This window comes from Epinephelus fuscoguttatus, linkage group LG16, assembly GCF_011397635.1.
Source record: "Epinephelus fuscoguttatus linkage group LG16, E.fuscoguttatus.final_Chr_v1".
Lineage (NCBI taxonomy): Eukaryota > Metazoa > Chordata > Actinopteri > Perciformes > Serranidae > Epinephelus > Epinephelus fuscoguttatus.
In genome coordinates, this window is record NC_064767.1 from 26,153,519 (window position 1) to 26,181,148 (window position 27,630).

The following is a 27,630-nucleotide window of genomic DNA, read 5'->3' on the forward strand; positions in this document are numbered from 1 at the left end:
GTTCGAGCATTATGAAGACAGAAAGCGGGAGGAAGGGAGACAGAAATAGAGCTAGTCTGGGAGAAAGCGGGCAAGGAAATGGGAGAGATGGAGGTGTAAGTACAGGTAACCTAGCTAATGTAAGGTGATGATGGAGGGAGGCGAGAGGGGGAGAGGGAGATTAATGACAAGGCTGCAAGTTTTGCTTTAAGTGAGTAGCCATGCTAGATAGGAAGGAAGGAAGGAGGAAGGATGTGTGGATGGAAGGAGCAAGGGAGAAAGAGATGGAGAGAGACACAGAAACACTCCCTGGGTGCAGATCAAGTGCAACTCTTGATTGGTGCGAGAGTGTGAGTGAGTGAGTGTGTGTGTGCGTAGTGTGGGCATTGGCTATGGTTGCCACGACTGCCAGTGCTATTAGAGATGCCTGCTGCTGTAATGTGTTGTGACAGGGGCTGATTCTTGTGACTAACTGCTTTGGCAGGAGAGCTCCTCTGTCATGCTAATGAACAGATGAGGAGATGAGCCGGATTGACAGCGGATCGACGGGCCACGCGCATGACTTCCTTGTGCGACTAACACACAGAAAAAGAGGCTTGAATGGTATATTCAGGCAGACCTCGCTGTCATCTATTCGTTACAGCGCATGACACACCGATGCACACTCGCAAATAACTAGCTCCCAAGTCAGTGTGACAGAGGTGACAACACACGGACAAACAGAGCAAGATACCCAACACATGTGCATGCACCGACACATGATCACACCCCACACAAACACAGCAGGGGTTGGCGTCACTCTGTTCCTTCATTGCGTCCCCTTGCATCAGAGAAATCCCTAGATATGCAGTACACAACAAGCAACATGCTGTAGGCTAGCCTCTGTGTGTGTCTCAGTGTGTGTATGTGTGTAAGAGAGACAGAGAGAGAGAGAGAAGGCTTGTGAGCTTTGTAAATTTGGCAAATAAAATTGCGAAATGTACCGTTCAGCGTACGTTTGAAATGATGCAAGCTCACTGCTATTCCAAAAACAGGCTACGAGCAGAAACATTTGCAAAACTCACACGAGGAGAGGCAAATATTAAATATTGACGTTGTATCAAATTGTTAGTAAATGAATAAACAGGGTTTGGATAAGATTGTTAACAGGGACCCTTTAAAAGGATGAATTTAACGAGATATTATTAAATAAAAACGAGAAAGATGGAGATAGAAAAAGACAGATAGCGAGGAGAGACAGAGAGGTAGACGAGGAACAGAAAAGATTAGGACACTAATAGGCAGAAAATCCATGTTGGAGGAGATAGATGACGAGAGGTGATGTGGCGATAGCAGAGGAGGACAAATGGAGAGGCAGCAGATAGAGGTGAGATTCAATCTCCTCGCCCCGCAGAATGTCGGGGTCTTGTAAGCAAAAGTAGTCGTGTGCAGAAGCTAATGGTTGTTTTATCCTTTTGATCTTTTTCCTTTCACTCCCTTTATACCTCGCTTCATCATTCTCTCAAAATAAATTTCCCTCTCTGCCTCAACTCGGACACACTTGCTCAAATCAGGCCAGAGGAGTAAAGGAGAATAAAGAGATTTCCATCCTAACCTCTTGTTTAAGCGAACGAAAAAAGATCTGGTTCCACTCTTCGGGCTCTAGTTTCACAGACCGGGCGAGGCGGGGGCGCAGCGCACCTGCACTTTGCCAATTGGGTGTGGCCAGGCGGATTTTTTTTTGGCACACCGTGCGCCTGGTGTAGCTACTCCTCTTTCCCACCTCCATCCCTCCTACCTGCGCAAGTTGGAAAGAGGGAGGAGAGAAGGCATGGAGTGGGTTTTACACACATCACACCAATCAAATGAGCCCCTCTCCTCGCCCTTAAATGCGCCGCACGAAGGCGTAATGAGAGTTTACTCAATTCGCCATGGCAGAAGAGAGCAGCAGCGTCAGACGGGCAAACTTCGCCCAGGAGGAAACTAATGTTTTGGTCCGGGAGGTCCAAGCTCGCAGTGTCCGAATATATGGAACTGCGAACAGACCTCCATGGGCTGATGATGCAAAGGTAGCCTGGGAGGAGGTCACCACAATTGTAAATCAATGTAGCATTTCTCTCGTGCACGCGCTCTCTTTCTCTCTCGCAGTCTCACTCTGTTTCTTTTCTTTTGGCTTTTCTAAGATGACAGATGCTGAATATATACTCCCTATCTGATGCTGTGGCTGTTTGTGGTTGGCTGAGAGGGATGTGAACTCATTAGTTTGCAGCTGTTTAATCAAATCAGGTTGGGTTTCCATTACGCATGCCAAATCTGACATCAGATGTGATGGGACAGTCGATATAGAGATACATTTATGTGCTGATTGCAGATAGTTGCATTGAATAGTGGTTTTTGGGTATTTATTGCATCGTTAATGTGCCTGATATTCTGGAAACCTGCCTGTGAGGTTTTGGTGACGTGTGCGCACCATCCGCCGGTCAGCCAAACTTACACTTACACCGGCTGCGCTCCACCTGCGCTGACAGTAGACCTGGTTTCAGCTGGCGAGCTTTTAGCGCACCTTTGGCGAAGCCTTTTGGCACGAAACTGTCACTGCGCCAAGCTGGATCTGTCAACACCTCCCCCTACTGCGCTGCCACACCCATCTCAGCGCACCTCGGTCTGCCAAACTACCAAACTGAGCGTGCCTCGGGTTGCGCTGCTTGAAACTAGCTCTGCGCGGGGTTCGCCACCCTGCGCTGCGCCAGGAAACTAGAGCCCTTCATGTTTGTTATCTTATTTTTATTTTGGGTCTCTATTCCCTACATTTTCAAAAACAGGGGTTTATTTTGCAACTTTCTAATAGTTATTGTGGTACTTTTGCGTCTGTCTTTTTCAATCCAACAACAAGTAAGAGAAAAAATCTGAACCCAGAGGAAGTAAAACCTCTGAACAAAATGTGCATTTCAAGATAGGAAGGGGAAAACACACCACAGTGTTTGACTGCCAGGTAATCTCAGTGCAGTGCAGCACCAAAACATAAAAGTAATAACTAAAGCACAAGCATCTCACAGGCTATCACTTTAGGCCAGGCCAACTTTTCCATATCTGGCAATCTCAGCTGCTAACAGATTGTGCAACCGTGAGAACAGATAACTCTGCATTGCACAAAGGGAGCAGTAGCATCACTGCAAAGTTATCGGCAACCTGGACAGGCTGTCTGCATCTCTGCGCTACTCCACGGATGTAAATCTTGTTACGTTTTAGGTCAAAATGTTGGTTTATTTCTCCTGTGTGATGAGTCAGCACTTGCGCATCAATCATTCATGAGGCTTTGGTTCCTGCCTGATGTCAAAGTTTTTTTCTCTGCTCTTCACCGCAGCTTCGGGAATGTGTCCTTGACCCGGGGACAGGATGGGGACTAGGCTGGAACAGAAAAGAGGACAGCCCTGAGCCTCGGGCTGGAACCAGTATGACTGGACTGGCAGGAATGGCGGTGATGGAGAGCAGTGATGAAGAGAGCATGACGAAAATCCCCCTGGCACAGACAAATAAAATAGGCGGCTGCGAATGAGAGAGAAAATGTGCTTGTGTATGTGTGTATAAGCTGAACCAGGGAGAGATGGATGGATGGATGGAAGGAGAGTCAGAGTGTCACCCGCCAGACGCCCAGGGCCAACACAGACTGATGGTGACACTGAGTGGCCAGAGTGTGTGACACTGTGACAATAATGATGAGAGACTCTTTCCCGATCTCTCTCTGGCTTCTTCTCGTCCTCTCCCACTCTCCTCCTTCTGTCACCCCCTGCAGCGGGCTGGTGCTTTGATCCACACCCGGACTGTGTGTCCTCCTCTGGCCTGGGTCAAACTGCATCGGCTAGCAAACTCTTGTTATTCTTCAAACCCCACTCATGTGGAACTTTTCAGACATCAGGAAAAACTCCAAAAAGTTTTCCAATCCTTTGTGCCAAAATATTTAAAAGGTCAGCAAAAGAAAATTTGAGATATTGTAAGTTTTTATTAAGAACTGTTATTTTAAAAAATGAAGACATTTGGGGGGGAAGCCTTTTGGGCGTGTGGTGTAGCAGAGATAAAATAACCAAGATACATCCATGTTGTTTGTAGATGGCCAGAAACAGAAGCAGGTTTCAGCACATTATTAATTATTTAACAAGACTAAAGTCCCATCTTAAACTCAGCACAAAGTGACACACAGCACAGCACAACTGTCATTGCTAGTTTCTGACCGACACAGTTGCCATTTTCTTGGCCACTGCCCATATTGTGTCAGTAGAAAATGCACTTGCACCTGCATCTGTGTGCCCATGAGTGTGTAGGTCTTAAAATGAGGTGTGAGGGATTGCTTTTTGGAGGCAGCAAAAAGCAGCTGTGCCATTGACTAAAAAAAAAAACCTGGTCAAACGTTGGAATCACGCAGCAGTTTACTACTATTTAAAGGGTGCATTATTCTGATTGTTAGATGCGCCTCTGTAGGCAGGATCATGACGCGCATACACTCTGTCCCTGTTACACAAACAGGGACATGCGGATGGGATGCAGGTGGTATATTACATCATTAATGAATAGTTAGCATCAGTAGTTAGCATTGTCGCCTCACAGCAAGAGGGTTCGTGATTCGAACCCAGGATGTGGGAGACCTTCTGTGTGGAGTTTGCATGTTCTCCCTGTGTCAGCGTGGGTTTTCTGTGGGTACTCCAGCTTCCTCCCACAGTCCAAAGACATGCAGGTTAATTAGTGACTCTAAATGATAGTCTGGTGACCTGTCCAGGGTGTACCCCACCTGTCGCCCAAAGTCAGCTGGGATAGGCCGACAACACTTACAATATTACAATATCAAACTTCTAAGACAATATCCAGCCTCGTGTCACAATATCAAGGAAATATATCAATATAATATCAATACATTGCCCAGCCCTAGGTGCACCTGGTTTTTAAAGGGAGTAGGAGATGACACTCTGGTTGAAAAAACACACCTGTGATTACTCAAGTGACTACATACAACCCCTTTGCCCCTTGCGCCTTTCTTGGCACCCACATTATGTCATTTAACTGCCAAAATGGAGCGCAACATGCTCTGAATGCATTTAGACCATGCGCTATAGATCATTTAAGTGGGTCCCACACTAGTGACTCTATGAAGCCTTAATTAGGTATAGCAGTGCTTTGAGTTATAAATTCTAACATCAGCACGCAAACATGCTCACAATGACAATGCTAACATACTATAATGTTTACCATGTTCTCCATCATTAGTGTAGCAAACACATGTTTAAGCATTTGCTAATACGCACCAAAAACAGAGGACAAGTGAAGGGGAATGTCATGTAACCTAATGATGGCACTAAATGAAAAGTCAGGGGACAATTTAAATTACAATTTATACTGACAAGGTATGAATGTTTGTAGATGAGAAGAGGTTCTTCCTGAAAAACAGCCGCTTTTACAAACTGAACTAACCTGAAAAATGTAGGACACTTTTTGTGATGCCTTTCTGTTACTTGTGTTCCTGATTTGTTTTTCCTTTCATGTTAAATTCAAATGTGCCTAGAAATCAGTTGGTAAAAATGATCAAAAGTATAATTTGTCATATTTCTGGTCCTCACTCTGGATCCATGCCAGTGGAGAGAGGGGGCACATGGCTGTGGCTCCAGCGGACAGCAGGGCATTAACTCTCTGTCCCAGATCCTGATTGCTCTGGCCCACTGAACCTCTCACAAACCAAAGCCAGCCCGGAGTCATGACTCCTCCTCTCCCAACAGCATTGGTTTGTTTACACTATACATTTTTCTCTGACCTGTGCTCTTGTGTATGTTTTCAGTGTGGTCCTTGGTGTGTGTGGCCCGGCTAGTCACTCAGTGCTCTCTCTTCCCCTTCTTTCTCCCTCTGTCTCTCTCTTTGGCTTCACCCAGCTGAAGCCATGGCAGCAGTGCTGGTTAAGAGGTTTGTGTATCCCATTAGGATGATGAAGAGGCCTTTCATCAGTACACTCCCTCCGGCCAGGCGCTGACAGGAGCTTTACCTCGACAAGCCTCTCAAACACACCGCTCGACGTGAGACAGCACCCAGCGAAGAGGTCCGCAGGCGGTACACATACTCACTGACAAACACTCACTGCTTCACACACACACACACACACACACACACACACACACACACACACACACACACACACAAATATATACACACACACACACACACACACAATCTGAGCAGAGACAAAAAGGGAAGACTGGGCCTTTTTGTTGCGAACTTTTCACTTTCAATCTTTAATCCACTTCTAACATTAGCAATAGACTTCAGTGTACGAGGAGGGGAGACAAGAGGAGGCTGGAGAGGAAGAAAGGTCTTGACTAATTCTGACTCGGTACTCTGATCTATTTTTAATCATTGCCACACGAGGACTAATAGTGTAACGGCCGTGCAGGGCTCTGTCCAGATGGGCACAGTAATTTTTCAGGAGGAGGAGAGCGGGAGGAAGAAGACAGAATGTGAGGACAGAAGAGGAAAAAAGAGACAGGAATAGAGAGGAAGAAGACAGAGATGGAGAGAGAGTATAAGCGAGAGAGGAAGAGTGGGAGTGAGAGAGACAGAGATTGATAAAGATGGAGCGGGAGGGAGAACGGGAGACAGAGAAGCCACAGGAGCCAAGATGACCTGGATTCATAGGACCAGTATTGATTATTGAGGATGAAAAGCCAAAGAAAGAGCTCTGCTCAGAGACTAGATAAATGAACTCACATGCAAAGGCCTGGAAAGACAGAACTGGGTGGAAGTAATCAACAAAATACACACAACCCCGAATCTGACTACTGTAGCTACTTTGCCTTAAATCTGACAAGGTGGAAGCAAGTCAGCCGCTTAATCCACTGCGACGCTAGCTAATACAGGCTGACAGACAAAAAGGTATGACAGGAAGGAACTGTTTGTGTGTAGGCTGGATCCACACCCAAACATCCTTAACGAGAGCACATATGCAACATATGGGACACTACATAATCTGATTAGATTTTATTCTGTGTTGGATTTATGGGGCAATCTATGGAATGTGTACAGATGACGTATTCGGGTTTGAAACCACACTCACATGCATACAGACAACACAGAGGCCCATCTCCCAATTGGCGGTCTGGATTATTCTGCTTCACGTAGATTAACTTTGTATAATCGCTTGGAGAATTCTGAGCTTAAAGCACTGACGCCGCCCAAAGATGTGCCATCAAAGACTCATAGTACAATAAAATGAAACACAGGTAGTGCATAGACTCCTGCCAACTGTACACGCTCCACATACATAAGCACTCATGTGTTATTTATGATGCTAGGTGGACACTTTTATCCAGAGTCTTACAGTACCGGCGCTTATGCTTCTATCCATTTCAAAATCACATCTTTGGGAAAACATTTAAGGACAGAATACCTAATGCAAGTAGTCAGAAAAATCAACATTATGGCGCTCACCAATTCCTGTATGTTTCTTGAACAGTACATAAATAGACACTTTCATTAAACATGCATTGACTGATTTTGTTTAGTCATCTAGGGCAGCGGAAAGCTGTAAACACAACACTGATACAATATCACTTTGATGATATGTCAACATTGTTTGCAACAGATGCTTATTTACACATTTAACATATATGGAGCGACATTAACATCGATTGAAGTCACATCTGGCAACCTGATGAGTGCAAGTCCACAACTCACTCACCTTTAAACTCTACTTTGGTCACCACCCCCTTAATGGTAATATTTGGCTCTTTAGCTGCTATATGCTCCCATATTTTTACCAGCTAGCAGCTATCTGTGTCTGTCTGCAGTTTGGTTCTGGGCAAGTAGCATACAGTGTGTTTTAAGAATTATTTTTTTGCAAAATAACAGCCTTTTCAGATGTTTACGTCGAGGCTACAGCTGTCGGCAACTTTATTGTGTAGAGTAACCATGGTCGCAGGTGTCGTTCTCAGCTATGGCAAGGTAACTGGAAAAGTTACAGATTACTTGTTCACACCAAAGACTGTATAACAAAGATGGACAGCATGGGAGCCCCCTAAAAGTGAAGCCATCGCCCCCTGGTGGCTGGCTGCAGTACAGCGCTAAACCCTGCCCCCTCTGTGTTGGTGATTGGGGCATGAGTCAAACTAAAACATCGAAGTACATGATAAATAAACTTTCCCCAAAGATGACTTCCATCATTTGAGGCTGTATTTGTCACACTAATGTTTGGTCAAGTGTTAGTTTTCTTAATAGGTTGTGTTTTAATTATGTATCTGATGCTATAATTGACAGCTGTACATGTCTCTTGACTCACCATCACCATCAACAGCACTGCTCAGGACTAGATTGAATGAGTGTATAAGTGGGAACTCGATACCCCAGTTCCACTTCCTGACAGCTTCTGTGCAGACTCTGGCTCCAAATTACGAAGATGGCAGCAGCCATATCCAGGATATTTTGGCTTCATTCTTGTACAGTGGGAAGAAGTGGAGATGTGCAGGCTGTTCTCACAAAATTTTCGTATGTTTTCCTACAAAAGTAATGCACTCAAATTCGTACAAATCCCACGTATTTTGACAAGGACGCCGTCCTGAGCACTTGTAATGAGGCAGGTTGGCGTGGTGGATGGGTCACAAAAAAAACAGACTTTAGCCCGGTACTTCCCCCTGGAGTTGCGTTTTCAAAACAGTGTGAACTTTGAGTCATTTTAAGGTATGTCATGTTTCGTTCCATAAACATAACAGTGTCTTCAGTTTCTGATAATGACTTGTTCTTTTATCTCAGACGTGTTAGGATGTTACATACCTTGACCTGTTTGGGCGGAAACTTCCGCCTTTCTCAGAAGTGTCGAAATATGTGTTAGTATGTAACATCCTAGCACATGTCTGCGATAAAAACAACAACTAAAGTCATTATAACCACAGTAACTTAATGTTAATTATGTAATTGTACATTATGGACATACCATAATTCGTGGAGCACTAATTCATAGGAAATCATATGAACTGTTGCGCATGCATTTGTTGTATCATATCACACAAACCATTCTGAGAATATGTTGAGATGTGTCATCCATCTTCGTATACAGTCTATAGTTCATACACACAGTGTCCATATCAACTCTGCTTTGCCGTGACACAACAGACTGACACCCCTCTGTAAATCCAGTTGTCATTTCCAACGACTCTCTCACATGGGTCCTGCTCACCGAGCATATTCGCAGGTACCTGTGCACTCCACTGACGAGCAGCGACTCAGAAGCTGGAGTGCAGGGACTGTCAACTGAAATTGGCTAATAGCTAAATCTGGCATAAATCATCTCTTCTCATTTTGAGATTAATGTTTTTGGCATGATCCTTGTTTAATAAAGACTGATTTGGAGCTATACTGCTCAGATTTCGATGGTTGACAATCGACATTCGCCGAAATCCTTGAAACTGAAATGTTATTCCGTCTTTTCAATAGCAACACAAAAGATAGCAAACTAAAAATAACATTAGAAAGAATCCACACCATGTGATAATGTTACACTAGCTTACCTTTTTATAAATGTGTGACCTGCATGTTTTGGTGTCCCGGCTGTTCTGTTGCTGCTTCTTGTTTAATTCTCAGTGGCTGAAATGCCAATACAAAAATATTGAAAATATTGATTACAGCAGCTTTAAATAGCAAGCTTATAGTGCTCAGAGTACGCAGGTGTTGCAACAGTAACAAACCTAAAGTTTCTACATCTTCCCTGAGAAGATAACAGAAAGTTTCTTGGTTCAACCTTCCTAATACTGATGGTCCATAGAGCAGCAACAGTGGAGGCCTTGAATAGCAACACTGTGCTTAAAACCGTAAGAAAAGAACTGCTTGACCCTCATATGGCTGCAGTCACCGGGGTCATTTGTGAAGCACAATGGCAGGCTGCAAACATAAAGGTGTTTATATCTTTCCCACAATTTACAATCTATTCAGCATGACTGACTTCACAACTTCAATTTTCCACGACAACAAAGAACCAGATTTAAGTGTGTGTGTGTGTGTGTGAGTGAGTGAGAGAGAGAGAGAGAGAGAGAGAGAGAACGACAGAGAGAGAGGATGTGCTGGAGAGAACACATAGGTTAGAGAGTTTAGATGGCTGACCAGATTAAAGAAACCGTGTGAGACATACAACACTAGTCTGTTATTAAGAACTGCATAATATGCACAACAATAAGACTGGGAGTGTTGAATAGTTAACATGCTAGCACCAGACCAAAAAGCAAACAGCAAATGATTGATGTGAATAAAATGAGAGTCTGTGTGTGCAGCTTCTCTGCAAATACGCTTAATTTATGCCAGACACCGCGGCTTTATCAACCCTACAGCATACTGAGGCTAGTTAATAACATTCAGTATTCATGTTGAGGTTTCTGTTATGATAGCTCACACTGATGCCCTCATAAAATTAACACGCAACAATGCAATTTATCCAGTGCAAATCAGCAGCTCAGAGGTCACAGCCCTCTGTTAACCCCTTGTCCCAGGCTCCACTGCTCAATATTATAATACCTTCATGATTCTGCTTCACTAAGACCCCACGCTAACACATGCCTGTGAAAGGTCTTTGCCATAACCTCTCACCTCCACCTGTGATAGGCTCCTGACAGGTGGCCCCACTCTGATTCAGAGAGCATGACTACTCTGCACGTGCATGTAGAAAATCGACAGATCACAATCTCAGTTTAATTACCCGACACAGAGGCGCGCTACTGTGTTTTCTCCCTATGAAGTATTACAGCATGCACAGCGAAACTACTCTAAAAGTACAAGCTCATTAATACACATTACGCAGTCTCCAGTCATTTTAATGGCTGTGGAGACGCTAAAAGCGATCAGAAGAGCACATAAAAAAGAGAAGGAAAGAGGAGCAGAACGACACGAGGAAGCAAAGTGGACGGGATGAGGTGAAGCTACTGTACGACTTAAGGAGTGTGAAGATGAAAAAGCAAGAAAGTAAGCTGAGCAGAAGAGGCAATTTTGGACTGTGTGAGATTCATCATGCCGTCTTGTCTCGGACTCATCATGTTCTGAGGTGGTCCATATAACAAGGTGTGGAGATCAATAGCATCCATTTACTGAGGTGCAGCTCATCTAATCATCAGGCGCTCTGCTGCCCACAGAAGGAGCTGTGACACACACCTGGGCCTCTGGAGGAGGGCAGAGTAATGAAATGTACACTGCAGCCTGGTCTGTCTTCGAGTCCCCAACAGCTAGCACAAACACAGCCCCCGCGCCTCCCCTGTCTCCCTGCCTTCATCTCCTTCCACCTCCACATATGAGCAATAAACCCAAGCTTCACTTCCTCTTTCCTCCGTCTTACGCACAAGCACAGGGCTCTCATATGTTTGGCTAAAGTTGCATATCGTGTGGTCCATTAGGAATCTGAGGGGTGTGAGGCTTAGAGACCAAAATATCCACAGCACTCTGTTTCTCTCTCCAACTCATTGACTGAGTGCCTCAGGGTAACATCACAATAAGCGCTCCTTGTCCCTGTTCCCCAACGCAATTCTATAATTCATCTTAATTGAGAAAAACAAGCAAGCAAAGGGGCGCACTGGAAGGACGTAAAGTGCAGGTCATGTATTTCAGGGACTAAGGGACCTGGTGTATGTTTTGTGTCCGTGAAAGGTGAATGTGGTGCTTACCATTGCAAAAATGTATTCAACTCTCTCTTTCTGTTTGGTGCAAATTTACTTATAGGTCCAGTGTGTAAAATTTAAGGGGATATACAAGCAGAAGTGGAATTTAATATAAAAAGTGTGTTTTTTTTAGTATATTATCACCTAAATATAAGAATAGTTGTGTTTTTTGTTTCCTAATGCCAGGTACACACTACACGATCAGCCCGGTTATAACTTGACGCATTGTCGTACAGTATCTGCTCAGATGTGCGCAATGTACGTGATAATCAATCATTTAAGCTTGTGTAGTGTGTCACAGTAAATGACAGCTGACGCCACGTCTGAGACGCCTCACGACGTCCTAACATGACAGACTACACTGTGGTCCACACCAATCATCCATGGTCGTCTTTTACGATGTGTGTGATGTCATTGGGTTATTCTTGTCCTATTTTTATTATTAATTCTATTATTTCAGTCACTGTGGCTGTTTATGTGCCACCAGAAATGATATTGTAGTAATGTAAAAGGCAGCACCAGATAGGAAGCACTACATTTGAAGCACTGCATGCAAACTATGCAAGTCACTGAATCCACCACCACAAGTTCCTGCAAATGTTTCATAATAAAAGCCTGTTCAGCAAATGAACAGATTCTCTCAACCGAAATAATATCAGGCTTTTAATTTTAAACGGGTGCAGTGTGAGCCCAGCATTAGAATGATTTCTTTATATCTACATAGGGAGCAGGTCCAGGTCTATGGAGATCACCATGTTTCCCCACCATACTTCTACAGTAGCCCAGACCAAACATTTCCTTTTTTCGGGACAGCCACCATATTTAGCAGTCTCTCTGAGATGCAGTGTCGGAAAAACACTGACTTTTTTTTAAATGCGAAACCGCTTAATTCAGTGTTTTTACCCGTTTAAATCAACGGGCTTGTTAGTTTTGCAGAGGAAGAGACCTCTGTGGATAATTCAGCACATGGTAAAAACCTCCTGTACCTCTAGATTTCAACTTATCAAAGAAAAGAAGTGAGCACACAGTAGTCGGTGCTAGCGGGCTGTCTCAGATGAGCTGAACAGTTCCCCACGCAAAAGTTGTGATCTATAAAGCAGACTTGAGGGGAAAAACTTTGACCTACACTTACAAACATTTTGGAGACAGGCAATTGGCCACGCAGATGGCGAGGTGAAAGCCTGATTGTAGAAACTGTCAAATACTTTTTGGCGCACGCCACTGTTTTATAAATGAGACCCCTGGTCCGTTTGTTTTGGAGAGGAAGAGACCTCTGCAGATAATTTGGCTCTCGGTAAAAACTTCCTTCTGTAAACACTTAAGGAATTCTAACCGGAAAAACATTTAGCTGATTGCATTCCCCTAACACCTTACAGCACACACTCTTCCTTTAAAATGTATTTCAAAGGATACAAGAGGTTGAAAATCATGTAAGAAACAACATATACTTAAATTATACTTGATGTGATGATTCACTGTCATGAAATGAAGCAATATTTTACTCTTGCATGATTTTCATGAAGCAATATAAAGGGAAAATGGTGAGTAAAACATTGGAAAGTAGACCCTTCATGCTGCAAAGATAATGAATGATGGGGAATGTGTTTTTATTTTCTGCACTCACTGTAATTTTTAGCATATTCTGTAATTTATTCAAGGGTTCTCTGGTTCAGATTGCCGAGCTCAGAGACAGAGGTAAGAGGCAGATGGTGTTTAAACACTATCTTGAAAATGCAGACTAAACAAGACGTCTGAATATCAAATTGTTGAGCAACTTTCAGGACAATATGGCAGCTCAAATACAGATGGAGCCCCAGCTTTAAGTGCACGCATACAGACTTTTGCTTCAGGTAATTAGCAGAGTTTTTTGTTCTCTTTATGGAAATTAAAAGCAAACTGTCACGGGTTGACCGAGGCAGATCTTGTATTTTAATATACTGTTCAACCATCGTGAATAAGAACATCCTGGCTGTTCTAATGTGGGATCAATGCAGTGGAAAAAAGGAGATGATTTCTACATTGTTTGCCAGCATGCTGAGCATGTACTCCCACAGCTCTATTAGAGAGTACATGATTTTAAAATATGCAGCACTGTATCATTTGTGTTTGCTTTTATTTTTTTCATCCACTTTCCAGAGCCTGTGCTACTGTATCTAGGCCAGTGGTCAGCAGTTTTAATCAATTTTCCAAACACAGGAGTGCCACAGCAGTCAAGAAATCCCAGCAGGACAGTAGGGAATGGACATTGCAATAATAATAACACAAAATCTAATCTGAATTATGCTCTAAAGAGATTAGGTCAGAATAATCCCCAGAATAAACACAAATGGGGAGGAGGGGAGGCCGCTTGTTGATCAAATGCAGGGACGGGAGCTGCAGCGCCTGGATGTTTTTATTCCTGATGGTGGGATTTTGTGTAAAGTTGTGTTTGATTTTGGGTGTAAGAGTGATGATGGTGTTTATTTTGGGAAATGAGAGTATGTCTGAGGCTCAGAGAGTTGCTATTATTAAAGTAGAATAAAATGCTTCCTATTGCCTGCTCAAACAAAGAGAGAGATTCCCTCAGCGTGATGGTTTCCTGAACATTTTCAGTCACAAAGCCAAATTGGGTGCATTCATTTCCAAATGAGATCTGGATTTTTGTTAAAAAACATCATCATCCAGTTAGACAATAACCCATTAAACCCATTATCCATTTTGGGTGCAAAGACATGCTCAAACATTGTGAAATGATACTGCTTTTCACCAGTCTCTTTGAGAAAAGAAAGATGTGGGGGGAAAAAGGGCAGGACAGTGACAATTTTCTGATTGCAGAGTGAAATCACAATGCAAAATAAATTAAAAAAAAATAATGGGTACAGATCTTTGTGAGGTCAAAATCAAAGGAATAGTTTGACATTCTGGTGCCTGACAGCCTCAAGGTGATGACAGGACTCCAGGATATCACAACATCTAGCCAAGAAATTCCAGTTCTAGTACGTAACTCGCCATAAAACCCACAGTTTGATTTCTGTTTGTGTATCGAATAAACAAACAAGATAAAGCATGTTAAAGAGTCAAAGTTAGAGATGTCGGTAGGTGAATTTTTTTTTTTTTTTTTTCACTTTTGACACTGCCAGCCTTGCTGTTTTTCCCTGTTTCCAGCGTTTGTGCTAAATTAAGCTAAACACCTGCTGGGACTTGCGTCAAACTGAGCATACAGATAGAAGAATAAAATAAATGTATTTCCCCAAATGTGTGATTATTCCTTTCATGCGAGCCACTCGAAGCTGAACTGTGCTCCAAACTGCGATTTTGGTTGATTTGCTCGAATTACTGCGGGGTCTCTGCTGTGGCTTTCCCGGTGCTGACTCTGTGTGGAGAGGGTTCAGGGATCAGAGTGGACAGGGCCGGAGCAGACCTCGAGGTCACCGGCTGCCTTTCTGCTGAGCAGGCTATTGTCCAGCAGCTGCATGGCCGCACCACTCCTGGTCTATTCAGAGTCTATTCAGCAGCTTCAGCTAAGTGCAACAGAAGACCCCGGTCTATTGTCTGACGCCAAGTCCTGTTTGAGCTGCACCAGAGCGCTCACTTCATCTCCCAGTGAGTTCAGAGAAACAGTTAAGTCTCTTTGAATGGGGGCGGATTTACACAAGTAAAAAGACACGTTAAACACATTCAGGCCGACTCCATCTCACAAACAGAGAGCTGCTTGACCTCTGTGACCTCTGCAGAGTGTCAAACCACACTGTATGACCTCTGTTTGCTTGCCTCGACACACCACTCAAGCATGCATTTAGGTGCAAACAGAAAACAGTGCAACGGACAAAAAAAAAGAAGAAAGAAAACCCTTCGCTAGAATCATAACAAACAACCTATTAGTGTCAACACCTATTTTTTATCTCTGTAAAATTGTCATATTTGCTTGCTTTATTTGCACTTCTCTTCTGTTGCGAGTGAGAAATAAGAAGCAATAAAAACATTATAATGCAAAAATGGGTAACAAGGGACCAGTGGCTTGCTAGCAAGTTAGCTATTCCCAAAGTATTGGGTATGTGTATGATCATGCACACAAAATGGCCATATCACACTCAGTAAAAAAGCCATCTGGAGGCATCAGCACTTCTATGAGCAGAATTAAGTCAGAGTGCAATGACTTTCTCGTTTAAAGTGCCTCCAAAGAGCCCCATTATTACCTTCCCAGAATGCAAATGTGCTTTGGGCCAATTAGAGGTTGAGCCAATACCAATGTAAGCCTATAAAAATCCGCCCTTCCATAATCATTCAGCAATATGACTCATGGGTAAGATTGGAACACCGGCCTGTAAATGTGTCATGATTATGACTCCGCGCTTAAAATGAATGGAGGAGCTATGTATTTCATTCCCACGGTGCTGGAGCATAGCCACGCATATGTTAGTGTCATTGCTTCTAATGAAATAAATAGACTTGTGATAGTACTTATTAGGCCTCCATAAGTGGCAGGTAAAGACAAGGGCCCTGTGGTGGATCAAAGGTAGTTAAATGTCTCTTTTTGGATCTCGCCCTATCAAGAGGTATTTAGAGGGAGAGGGGGTTGCTTTTTTTGTTTGTGGAGACAGACGCCCTCATCCAGGATCTCTCTGTGTAATTACACGGCACAGAAGACCTTCATTCCTCTCCTCTTCACAGAGAGAGATGAAAGACAAGAGAGACAGAGGCATGTAATCGCTCCTCTGGCTGAAAGAGGGGGAGAGGAGGTGAGGGACACAGAGAATAGAAGGACAAAAGGATGGTGAGTGGTGGTGGGGTTTTAATAAACCTCCTCTGTCTCTTGTTTACAGAGACTCTCCTACCTCTCCTGATTTCTTTCTCTCTCTCTCTCTCTTACACACACACACACACACACACACACACACACACACACACACACACACACAGACTATCTTTGACTGAGACTTTCATTATTCTCAGAGTTGCCCGTTCGTCGCCTCAGGACAGATGTGTAAATTGTTGTGCTAATGTAAGGCCCACTGCTGAGAGCTTTAGAGGGAAGGAGATTTACACACTCCACGCCACTGTATAACTGTCACTCACAAACTCACACTCACAAGAGCATAAAGAGGGACGCCGTAAGCGACAGCATCTCAGAACACACACTCACCAGACCATGTGCACATATGCAGGCACAAGCGCACACACACTCTGGTAGTGACAGAGGCGTGGGTGGACTCTGACATACACATGTAAATGTTCTATTTCATTCCACCATTCATAGTCTCCGAGCCCAAACCTGGCAAAAAAAAAAAGACTCCCTCACTTCATCGCAAGGGCTTTAGAGTGTCAGAGAAGTTACATCTGTTGCTGTTCGACTGTGACGTATTTTCCATTACAGGCATTTTTTACTGTAAAGGGCGCAGATAAGGTCCCTAGTGATGATCTCCTTGTGTCACTGCAGGTAAGGTGGTAATCTTTGTGTTATTTCTAATAGTTTAGTAACACCTGTTGTCTGGAAACAGGTGAGGTCTTAAATAAAAAGATAGATAATGATATGTGACAAAAGTCATAAGGCAGAAATTAAACCTTCTTAATTTCACAGGATGTACCTTGACGACTGAGCCATAGCACACCAGGAGTGTTACTATGATTATCAATTAGCTGATCAACAGAAAATTAAGCAACAACAATTTTGATAACTGATTAATCATTTCAAGGATCCTTTTGGGAAACAGGCTTATTTGTTTCTTTTCGAGATAAGAATATTGATACCAAATATCAAGCTACAGCCAGCAGAGGCTTCGCTTAGCTTAGGACAAAGACAGGAAAAAGGGGGGTAACAGCTAGCCTGGCTCTGTCCAAATGTAACACAATCCATCTACCAGCACCTCCAAATCTCTCGTTCATTAAATCCATAGAAAAATCTGAACATAAAAATGATTTGGTTTTGGGCTGTTGGTTGAAAAAAAAACCCCAAGCAATTTAAAGACAACATCTTGAGCGCTGGGAAATTGTAATGAGCATTTTTCACTATCTTCTGACATTTAAAGCTGTAGTTGGGAACTTTTATAAAAAAGAACTTTTTGTCATGTTTGCTAAAACTGTCACGAAATTCACACAGCACTAAATGAGACAGATAATCTGTGGAAGAAAAGACACATTCCTCTGCCTACTCTATTGCCATGTGTTGCTTCTAATGGCTTTACCGCAGGGGAACGAAAAACAACCAATCAGAGCTGAGGAGTCTCTAACGCAGCTGTCAATCATTTCAATTACAGCTTGTTACTGCGGTCAAACTAGGCAGCCCTGATCAAATATGAATCAAGATTCAGTTACCACTCTGCCTATTTCGCTCCTCACATTTTTAGAAACATATTTAAGAGCATTGTTTATTGTAAAATGAGGAAATTGGTCCGGCTGGTGTGTGGTGCTTGGTACTTTGGTTGACCGTTTCCAACCACTGGATCACAAACTTTCTCATTTTAAAGCTGAACAGTGCACTAAATTATGTTTCCGGAAACATTTAAGGTGAGAAATAGGCTGTGCAGTAGCAGAATCTTGATTCACTTTTAATCGGCGCCGCCTAGTTTGGCAGTTTGACCACAGTTCATGAGCCTGTAACTATATTAGAGACCCCTCGCCTCTGATTGGTTTATTCCAGCACACCACAGTATATTCTAGCAAATGCCATTAGAGGCAGCAGGAAGAGGAGGGACATCACATTTTATCTACCTCATGTGCTTCTTTCCAAATTTAGTAACAGTTTCAGTAAATTTGACACAAATTTATTTTCATTAAAGTAACCAGCTGTAGCTCTAATAGACTACAATAAAAATAACAATAACAATCAAGAGATTAAGTGATGATTAAAATAATCATTATTTACTACATTTGTATTGTTTTGAACTTTTTTTCGTGTGTTCTTGCTCCTGGTCACATCTCTGCCAAGGCTGCATGACACTAGGTGACTGACTACTCCTGTGTCTGTCTGATGGCGCCGAGGCCTCTGAGGGGTTCCAAACAACCCATCTGCCCAGGAATCTGCCAGCCCGTCTGTCTGTCTGTCTAGCTGGCTGGCTCTCCACAGGTATGTCTGTCTGTCCCTGTGTGATCCATGTTTCTTTTAGCCGTAGAGGAGGAGGGCAGGAGCTGGCTGCAGCGTGAAGGTTGAAGCTATAGACAGAGAGAGACACCGCTCAGTGTTTAATGACCCACTATAACTATACCTATTCATCTCCCCCGGCAGAGCTGTGAAATGCCACGGAAATGGTCCTCTGCTGAAGATATTGCATCATGCTAAATCACAACCCCTCAGCCGGCACTAGTATGATTACACCAAACATGTTTCAACTGCTGCTTTTCATGTATAAAAATCGTCCTTTGTCACAAAACGTCTTGAGGAATGCTGCAATATGAACAGACCTGGGAGCAGCTGAACATGCTGACGTCAGACAGCGCTAAAACAAAAAAGTGGCAGCCGCTGCAGCGCTTCCACATAAACTAATCAAGCAGAAACTTCAAGCTCACATACATCCCCCAATCGATAAACATCTATATGGCTTTCCTTTGCTTGTGAGGTGCTTTCTCTACCTGCTGTACCTACACACACAAAAACACGCGCACCAGCTCTTGTTGCAGAGAGCATTGGAGGCAAGTTTAGCTGAGCAACAGCGGAGTCAGAGCAGAGACACCCAGAGTTAATGAACCCTCACCAGTCAGCATGGCTGTCCATCTGCTTTCATAATCCCCATAAACAGCAGGCCACAGGCGCTGCCCAACCAGCTACACACACACAAACAGCATATCGTCATCCTAAATATCCTACGTGAAGAATGAGGGCTGCACATGTGCATTATGTATGTGTGTGTGTGTGTGTGTGTGTGTGTGTGTGCAGGATTGGGGGCTGCAGTGGGAGGAAGGTGGGGGGCTGATGTGTCCATTATAATGCCTCTGTGCCTTAGCTCGGCTCACCAGCTAATCTGAGTGGAGTGGCGGGAAGAGGTGAGCGTGAGGTCGACTGTTGAGCCCATCTGGTCAGCAGCAGGTAAGAGGCTTGAAACACACACCCGCTGACACACTTGATGCGTGTGTGAGCTCATACACTTAAATCTAACCTTAATTACATGCAGGTACATCTGCCACATTAGACCAGACCTCGACTTCACACATGGCGCTCATTTAAAACGATTCCTAACTCTTCAGCGGCCGACGCCTGGTGGCATTTTGTTGCATACTTCGCGTACACCTGGCTCAGTGAATGAACCAGGAGGATAAACCAGGTTTCCTCCTGCGCAATCAGAGCGCCTGCCAGAGCGAGAGAGATGGGTGTGTGTGTGTGCGAGCTGTGTGCTGATTGAGACTGCGAGTATGACCCCATTGTGACCCATGCAGAAAAGGGAGTATTACCTAAGTAATACAGCTGGCTTCCCATCAGCATGCGCTCACAGCACATACACACACACACACACACACACACACACAGCAAACACACAAACACGAGCCAAAAGGAGCCTGTCAGCCCTTGATTAAGACCTGCATCCAAGGCGAGAAGAGAATCTTTACTGTGTGTTTGGAGGCTCCCAGTCAAATCCTCTGGAGGAGAAGTAAGAATTAAGTCCTGGAGTTGAAGACGGGTGGAGGAATTAAAGAGTGGATGAGGGCAGATCTCATTCTTTCACTCCTCTCTTTGCTATGGTTGAGATCCAAGTGTGTCTGAGTAGAAGCAGGGATTATTGCCCCTACTGTGCGTGTCTGTATGTGTCTGCATATGTTCTGGGGATGAAGCTAGATGCTGCACAGCAGACCTTTTCCTTTCGCACGATCTTTAAAGCTCAAAATTAAGAGTGGAGGGGAAAAGAGAGGAAAGGAAAGGTCTGGCTGTGCCCTTGTTGACCTCTGATTAAGTGGACAATCACCGCTCCATTACTGACGAGGGCACCAAGCTTGAGAGACAAAACATGGTGCTTTAACTCCACGATAGCCTCTAAATTAAATAACACAGCAGCACACTGCTGATGCGCAGCCAATCACGCAACCCCACCCACCACCCTACACACACTCACAAATAACAAATACACTCATTAAGCATCATTCGCCTTGATTTAAAACCCGAGGGAGGAAAAAAAAAAAGTTGTTTGAAAGTCCTGCTGTTGCCTAGCTGCCTGCCATGCAGACAGAAGGAGGCAGGATCATTTCCGTTCCCTCTCGCAGCCGGAGATATGCGCACGTACGCTCAATACGCCGTCTCTCCCGGGAGGTCTGTGTGTCATTCCCCTACTTTAGACACACCAGCTGCTCGGTGTGTGCTCTGCAGTGTTAAGAGCCCCTTCCCACCTCACACAAGCCCCCAGTGGCACCCACATCCACTTACACACAGGCATGACAAAGCTCCCCCTCGCTCCCCTCCTTTACCTACCCACGACAACCCAAACACCCCCCACATTCATAAGTACCCTGAGGGCAGATGGGACCCTAATAAGCGTTACACTCAGAGAAATGGGATTCTTCACACTGCCTTCTAAAGAGCAATTCCCAAACTCCGCCAGAGAGCTGGCTGGAAAAAAAAATGATGGAGTGAGAGAGATATGGATGACAGAGGTTGGTATATGCGAGACTATAAAGCTATAAATACACCTGATGAGACTATCAAGAGATTGAAGGAAGGGGAAGGGGAAATGGGGACAAGTGAAGGCAATTTATTAATGTGGATATGGGGGAACATAGCTTTTTATGCCACATTTATAAAAAGGAAGTCAGAATAACACTAACTGCCATTGCTTTCCCTAATGCAGCTCATTTTAACACACGTTCAGATGAATTTTCCTCCAGTTAGCCGAGCCCACATGACAGTCGGATACACACAGACACAAACACAAGCATTAACAGATTGGCTGTGGTCTAAGCTCTGAGTGGACTTGGCTCAACTGCCTTTTGAAGACAAAAAAGCCTCTGCTAAGAAGATGAGGGAGAATCTACATGGTCTGAAAAACCTCCCTTTTTTAGACGAGGACACACGCAGAGTGCTGGACCACAGCACAGCCAATCAAGTGCTGACACTGCCTCTGATCTATGGACCTCAGCGCAACCACTTTTACCAAGTGTGTGTGTGTGTGTGTGTGTGTGTGTGTGTGTGTTTATGTGTGTGTATATGTGTCTATCTTAGGGTAAGGGGGTTGTTCAGGATCTGGCAAGACCCCCTGTTGTGAATCCTGATCCTATTGGTCACGATGCCCAGAGTGCTGCTGAGATCTTAAATGAAAATTCCTGCACTCACTCTCTCACTCCTCCCAAGTGACCCAGCGGGTCTTCCACCATTATACATATAAATGCTACCTCTTAATCAGAGGATGTGGCTCCGCTTTGCATATGTGGGTGTGTGTGTGTGTGTGTGGGTGCATGTGGGTGGGTGTTGCACTTTTGATGTCAGATGTCACTGAGCACATCTTAGCACATCAATCATAATGAGAATGAAGACATTTCTAAGCCGAAACAAGCAGGTGTGATCTTAACCCGTGCGTGGTTATGCAACAGTAACACGCACATCTAAAGGAGCATGAACACACACTTGTGCGAGTGTAGCTCCTGTTGAAGTTGTGAACGAGTGTGTGTGTGTGTTCTGTTGCTGCCCCCCCTTTACCCCACACAAAGGGGCAGAAAAAGCTCTGTGGAGTCTCCTATTCATCTAAAGCACAATGGAACCCCACAGAGGTTTTCTTCCTGTTTCCCTGTCTGCCCCACCCATCTCCCCCCACAGGGCAGGATGGAGGGGCAGGGGGTACCCTGTTCTGCCGGCCCGGCAGCAACTCAGCTCCCATCTGCTACCGAAACTCCCTCCACCCCCAGCCCATCCATCTATCCATCCATCCATCCCCCTCTCACCCCAGCCTCAACTTTTTTTTACTACACTTGCTTACTATCTGAAGGCCTGTGCCAAAATCTTTGTGTTTTATGTAGAAAATATCACCTTCCAAAGTCACTGACAAAATAAAATACATTTTGTAATTACTATTAAAATAAGCAAGTTCGACCTTGGGATAAACAGCTCGGTCAAAAGCTGTTTTAAATTTCAAACATCAATGGCTTTAAATGTTTGGATTAAATTGAAACATTCCTGCATTTTATGACTGTTTTATATGAAGGCGCACAGGTAGGAGAGACCATCTGGTGTGAGATAAACAAGACATTTTTAACCAGAATCCAAGGAGGCATTACATGAAATATTTAAACCGCTTCACTTGATGATAATTTTGTACACTTTTTAAATAACACACAGGTTGAATTAGTTGGCAGCCTCAGCTGTATTGATTAAATCATTATTACCCCGGATTCTAAATACGTCGCAAAGATATTGTCTTTGCAGAAGAAAAAATAATGGCCTGTGCTTAAAACCATATTTATCTCAAGTCTGCCAATCTCTGCTCGAAACTTTCCTCTGCTGCTCGTTCCTCTTTCCATTCTTTATAGTCAGCTCCTTCTTCCATTTACCTCGCTATTTTGCCTCCTACAGAGCCCTTGCTGTTTGCTGCAGATTTATGGTCCGGTCTAACATGCACAGTATTGGCAAAGCATTAAACATGTCTACTCTTAATACTGTGAGCTCTCTCCATCGATAAGAGCCTTAATAAAAACATCCCCCAAGTGGATTTGTGTGTCTCTTTTTCACTTTCCACCCTCCGCCTCCCTCCTTGACAATCTCCTTCTCTCTTAACCACTGTTTCTTCTGCTGCTTTGCTAGCTTTAACCTGGTCCTACTGCACATCACTTGCCTTCCTCTCATTCTTTTCCACCTATTTCTCCCCACACACACGCCGCCTCATTCTCTGGCCTGTGCCAGAGGTTTAATGACGCTTGAATGCCACTGCTATGGAGTTTTCTTCTTCGCTCTTTTCTCATAAAGGATATTTAAAAGCCATGCCCTGAGATCAATCTATCTCAATGTGTCTCTCACAGATTCATTTCTCTTCCATCTCCTCTTTCTGTTTTTTCCTCTTCACTTTCAGATGGATAGCATTACCCTGCGTAACCCCTCTCCTTGTTTGGTTCATACACATCCTCTGCAACAGCTCCTGGCTGCAATTGGCACGCTTGCTCGAACTGCCACTCTTTTATCTAGTCTATAAATGCCTATTGGTACCCTAAAATCCTTCACTACCCCCTGAAGCCATCCGGGTCAGTTATGCCGAAGAGAGCAGAGCAGCTGTTCCCCTCCCACTTCTTTCTCCTTTGCTGTCTCTGATGTCAAGAATTTGAGCATCATAAGCACATTTTAAATATTAACAAAGACCACTTTGCACGTATGAATAATACAGCAGAGAGGGCAGTGGCTGGCCAGCGATCCCATCCCCTGCCGCCTGACGGCCATAAAACTAATGCACTGCTCCGGGACAGAATGTGGCCCGGTCTGGTCTGCCAGCAGGACTTGCCTGAGGAACAAGTCTGGCCCGTGGCCTGGCCCAAAGAGAGCTGTCGGTCTGTTTATTTATCACGGAGCCCAACCACCTGTCCAAATCTCTGCAGATGCAACAGCCTGGCAGCACTTTTGTTATGACTACATGTTTCAGAGACACTTTAATCTAATCTGACATCTCAATCTGTTGAGCGTCTTTGAAGCCAAATCTACTTTGGTGTTTGTCTGAGGTTAGCTTTGTTGTCACATTCCTTTCTTTTCATGCATCTAAAATCTCGTACTTCAGCTGTCAGAAAATTACAGAATTCTCCCAACCAAACTGCAGAGCAGGGCAACAAATATTCCAGCAGCCTTGTTATTAGCTCACATGTAATATTAAAGAGTCTTCTTGCTGCCGATGCACTGTTATTCAGGAGCAAGAGGATTCCCACACTTAACACAAATGAGACAGCACATCCTAGAGGAGTGTCACTATTCATCCAACCTCTATGGGAGTGTCTGACATGCTACGCTGCCTAACTCTGAACACTCGACCGCCTCTTCGCTACCCTCGCTCTCCTTCTGTCTTGACCTCCCAGTCTGGACGCTGGTCTTCTGCCCCTTCACCTCCTCAGGGCTCACTGGGAACCTAGTCATCTTCATTTAGTACTGATCTGTCACAACACCCTTCCCGTATGCTGGTTTTCTAATTCTGATGAAGTCATTAATAATGACAGACACAGAGAGAGAGGCAGTGGACAGCAGGGTAGTTACTCCAGACAAGTGTTCCTGGCAGTCTGGGTAATTAATGTGTATGTCAACACAGAAAGAGGAGCACCATAGCAGAAATGTGAGCTCAGCACATCCACAATGCAGGCAGAGACTGAGACAGGAGGGATCTGAGGGGAGGCGGCAGAGGAAAGGTATACACACAATGGGAGAGAAGATAAATGCAATCTGTCTGTCCCATCATGCATTCCCTAAATATATCTCTGCTGTCCTTTCTCCCAGACAGAAACTTTACTGGGGCACACTGAGCCATTGTCCCCTGTTGTCCCCCTCCTCCCAGGCTCTGCCCCCCTAACAGGACCTCACCGCAATCCTCAACTGTTTATATCAACGTTTCTCATTTCTCATGCAAGGATTTCAGAACGGTCCACAATTTTAATAAACGTAAGCTGCTTTTCTGCTCCGCCTGTTCAGGGAATAATACACACACGAGGACCTTGGGAGGTACAGCGGGGGGGTGGGGGTTCTTATTGGCATTCAAAGAAATGGCCACAGACCTGGACAGACAGTCGGTGTGTCCTCCCAAAAGATTACTGCTGCCATTAGGTAAAAAATGGACTTCCTCACCAGAGAGCCAGGTTTATTTCTTGGAGTGGTCTTTTAGCAAAGCTTGTGTAGATTCTGCACTCATTGTTGTCCTCATTGTTCTTTTTTTTTTTCCTACTGTAAACCGAGCTTAATCCACAATCCACTAAACCCCTCAGATTTCTGCCTTGTATTTCAATCTTATCTGGCAGAGGGAGGGGAGGAAAAGTCTAGGCTCGCCTACCACTAGGCCACACTGGGTTAAACCATTCACATAACACTGGAGATGGGCAGTGTCACCTTGGTGCCCAGGTCCTGTCCCACCAGCTCACCAACAGTGGCCTGCCCCATGTGTACCAAGTGATTTCATCTCCTTAAGAGCTGCTGCAGTCTTTTAACTCTGAGCAGTCTGGTGATTGAAGCCTGCTCTCCCCTGATCAAAGACTGCTCAGTTCAGACTGAAATACCACGTCTAATAAAAAAATGATTGAAAAGGTATCAATGGTTTATGAACAACTGGGTGTACTGAGCATTTCAGACACAGCTTAAGCTTAAACAAGTGTCACTAAATTTAGATCTGGCAATGAAGAAATAAATAAATAAAAGCATCTCTTCTCCTGAAGCACTTCAAGTGCGACGTCTTACTTTTCACAAGGCTTTTCTTTTTCTTTTTGGAGAGGCCAAGAAGGCATGGAGCAAAACCTTAATTACTCCCTGCGCACCGGGGGAGTTTGATTTTTCCGCTCCAAGTAGAAAAGAGAGCTCTGAGCCCGGGTCTGCTGTAAAGCTGAAGACTTGGCTGTGGGTAAAAGAAAAAGTGCTTGTCAGCAGGCGACCCCAGACCCCTGCACTGCGATGGGTGTACTCCAGACTCCAAAGCATATACTTTAAATTCCCATGGCGCAAAAGTACGGGCGTGAATGTAACTTTGAGACAGCAAAAAGTAGAAATACAGTCTCGTTGTTTGACTTGAGGTGCTCAAAATAAATAAAACAAGCTCTCAGTGTGCGTCTTTGCGCACGTGTGTTTGTCAATTTTGCGCCGTGTCACATGCGCACAGTACTGCATAATTATTACAAATTAATTTCCAAACTTACCAGTGCCAGACACGACATATCCCCCGACTAGGAGAAGAAGAACCAGAGGACCGAGACCTTGGTCACGCTGCATCCGAGCAGAGAGCATCTTTTCCGGCTACGCCGTTGCGAAACGTCCCGTGTTTTCCCCCACACAGCGTAACCTGCGGAGCTTCTGACACACCAAAGTGGCTCTCGTCCAAGAAAGTCTTTCCCGCTGACGGATTTATCAGGACTGAGTGAAATACCAACGAGTCCAGTAATTGATGTTGGCTGCCGTTGTTTTGGTAAATAGTTCACTCTTGACTGTTGACGCAAACAGACTGCAACGCTCAAAACACATCCATCACCCAGCAGCTTGGAAATGTCTGAGAGATTGAAAGGGTGTAATTTCCGCCCGTAATCAAAGTTTGAAGAGGTCCGTGGATATCACACCCTGTGTATATAGGGAAACAATCTGCCGCTGCTACTCCTGGTGGATATCATTTCCAGCTGCACTTGTACCCTGCTTGACTGGGAGCCATCAGCGCAGAGGTGCCACAAAAGTCACCAAAAAGTTTGACGCATTGCTGCTCTGAACGGACGGATGAAATGAGACGCGAGAGAGAGTCCGATTCCCGGCAAAGGAGAAACTTGCCACCATACAAAAAAGAAGTACCACGGGGAAGATGCTGCCGGATAGCCGCGTTCAGTGCAGACCGGACGAGACCCGAGTCTGTTCTGGTCTGTGGGGGCCCTTGGGTGTCTCTTCTCGTCCCCGGCCGCAAGGTGTAAACAAGAACACGGGGGATCAACGCGGAGCACAATGCCAGCCTCCGGACTACCAGTCCCCGCCTGGCCAATCATATACCATCCTCCTCCTCCTCTCAGAGTGAAGGCTGAACAAGTGAAGGTAAACTAGTGGCAAGCGAGGAGGAAATAGATGGGAGGGGAGAAAAAGAAAACCCGGACCCTAGAGCGCACAGCACCGCTCCGGATTCAGCACAAAGGTCTCTCTGCAGATTAATGAAACTGTGACTCACTTTTATTACTATCTATCTATCTATCTATCTATCTATCTATCTATCTATCTATCTCCTGCTTATTTTCATGTCTAGTAACTTTAAATTCAATAACTAGGACAATCCCCTCGCTGCCTCCGCCTAATATGAATAGTCTGTGAGCAGCTATCTTGAGTCTATAAAAGAAGTCCAGCAGCACTAGTCTTGCTTTTATGAGAGCATATTACTTCCTGTCAATCCATCCCTCCCGCATCCCTGGGTCATACTTTTCTCCCGGTGGC

At 44.5% G+C, this 27,630-nt stretch overlaps 1 protein-coding gene across 2 annotated transcripts in view; it reads right to left on the reverse strand.

Moving 5' to 3' along the window:
* The window catches only part of unc5b (unc-5 netrin receptor B), a 61,093-nt gene extending 33,800 nt beyond the window's left edge, over positions 1 to 27,293 (reverse strand). For both annotated transcript variants that reach the window (XM_049600915.1, XM_049600914.1), the window contains exon 1: positions 26,370 to 27,293. In XM_049600915.1, the coding sequence (XP_049456872.1) occupies positions 26,370 to 26,457 (88 nt within the window). In that variant the 5' untranslated portion in view covers positions 26,458 to 27,293. The remainder of the gene's footprint in view (positions 1 to 26,369) is intronic.
* Between the last annotated feature and the right edge of the window lie 337 nt (positions 27,294 to 27,630).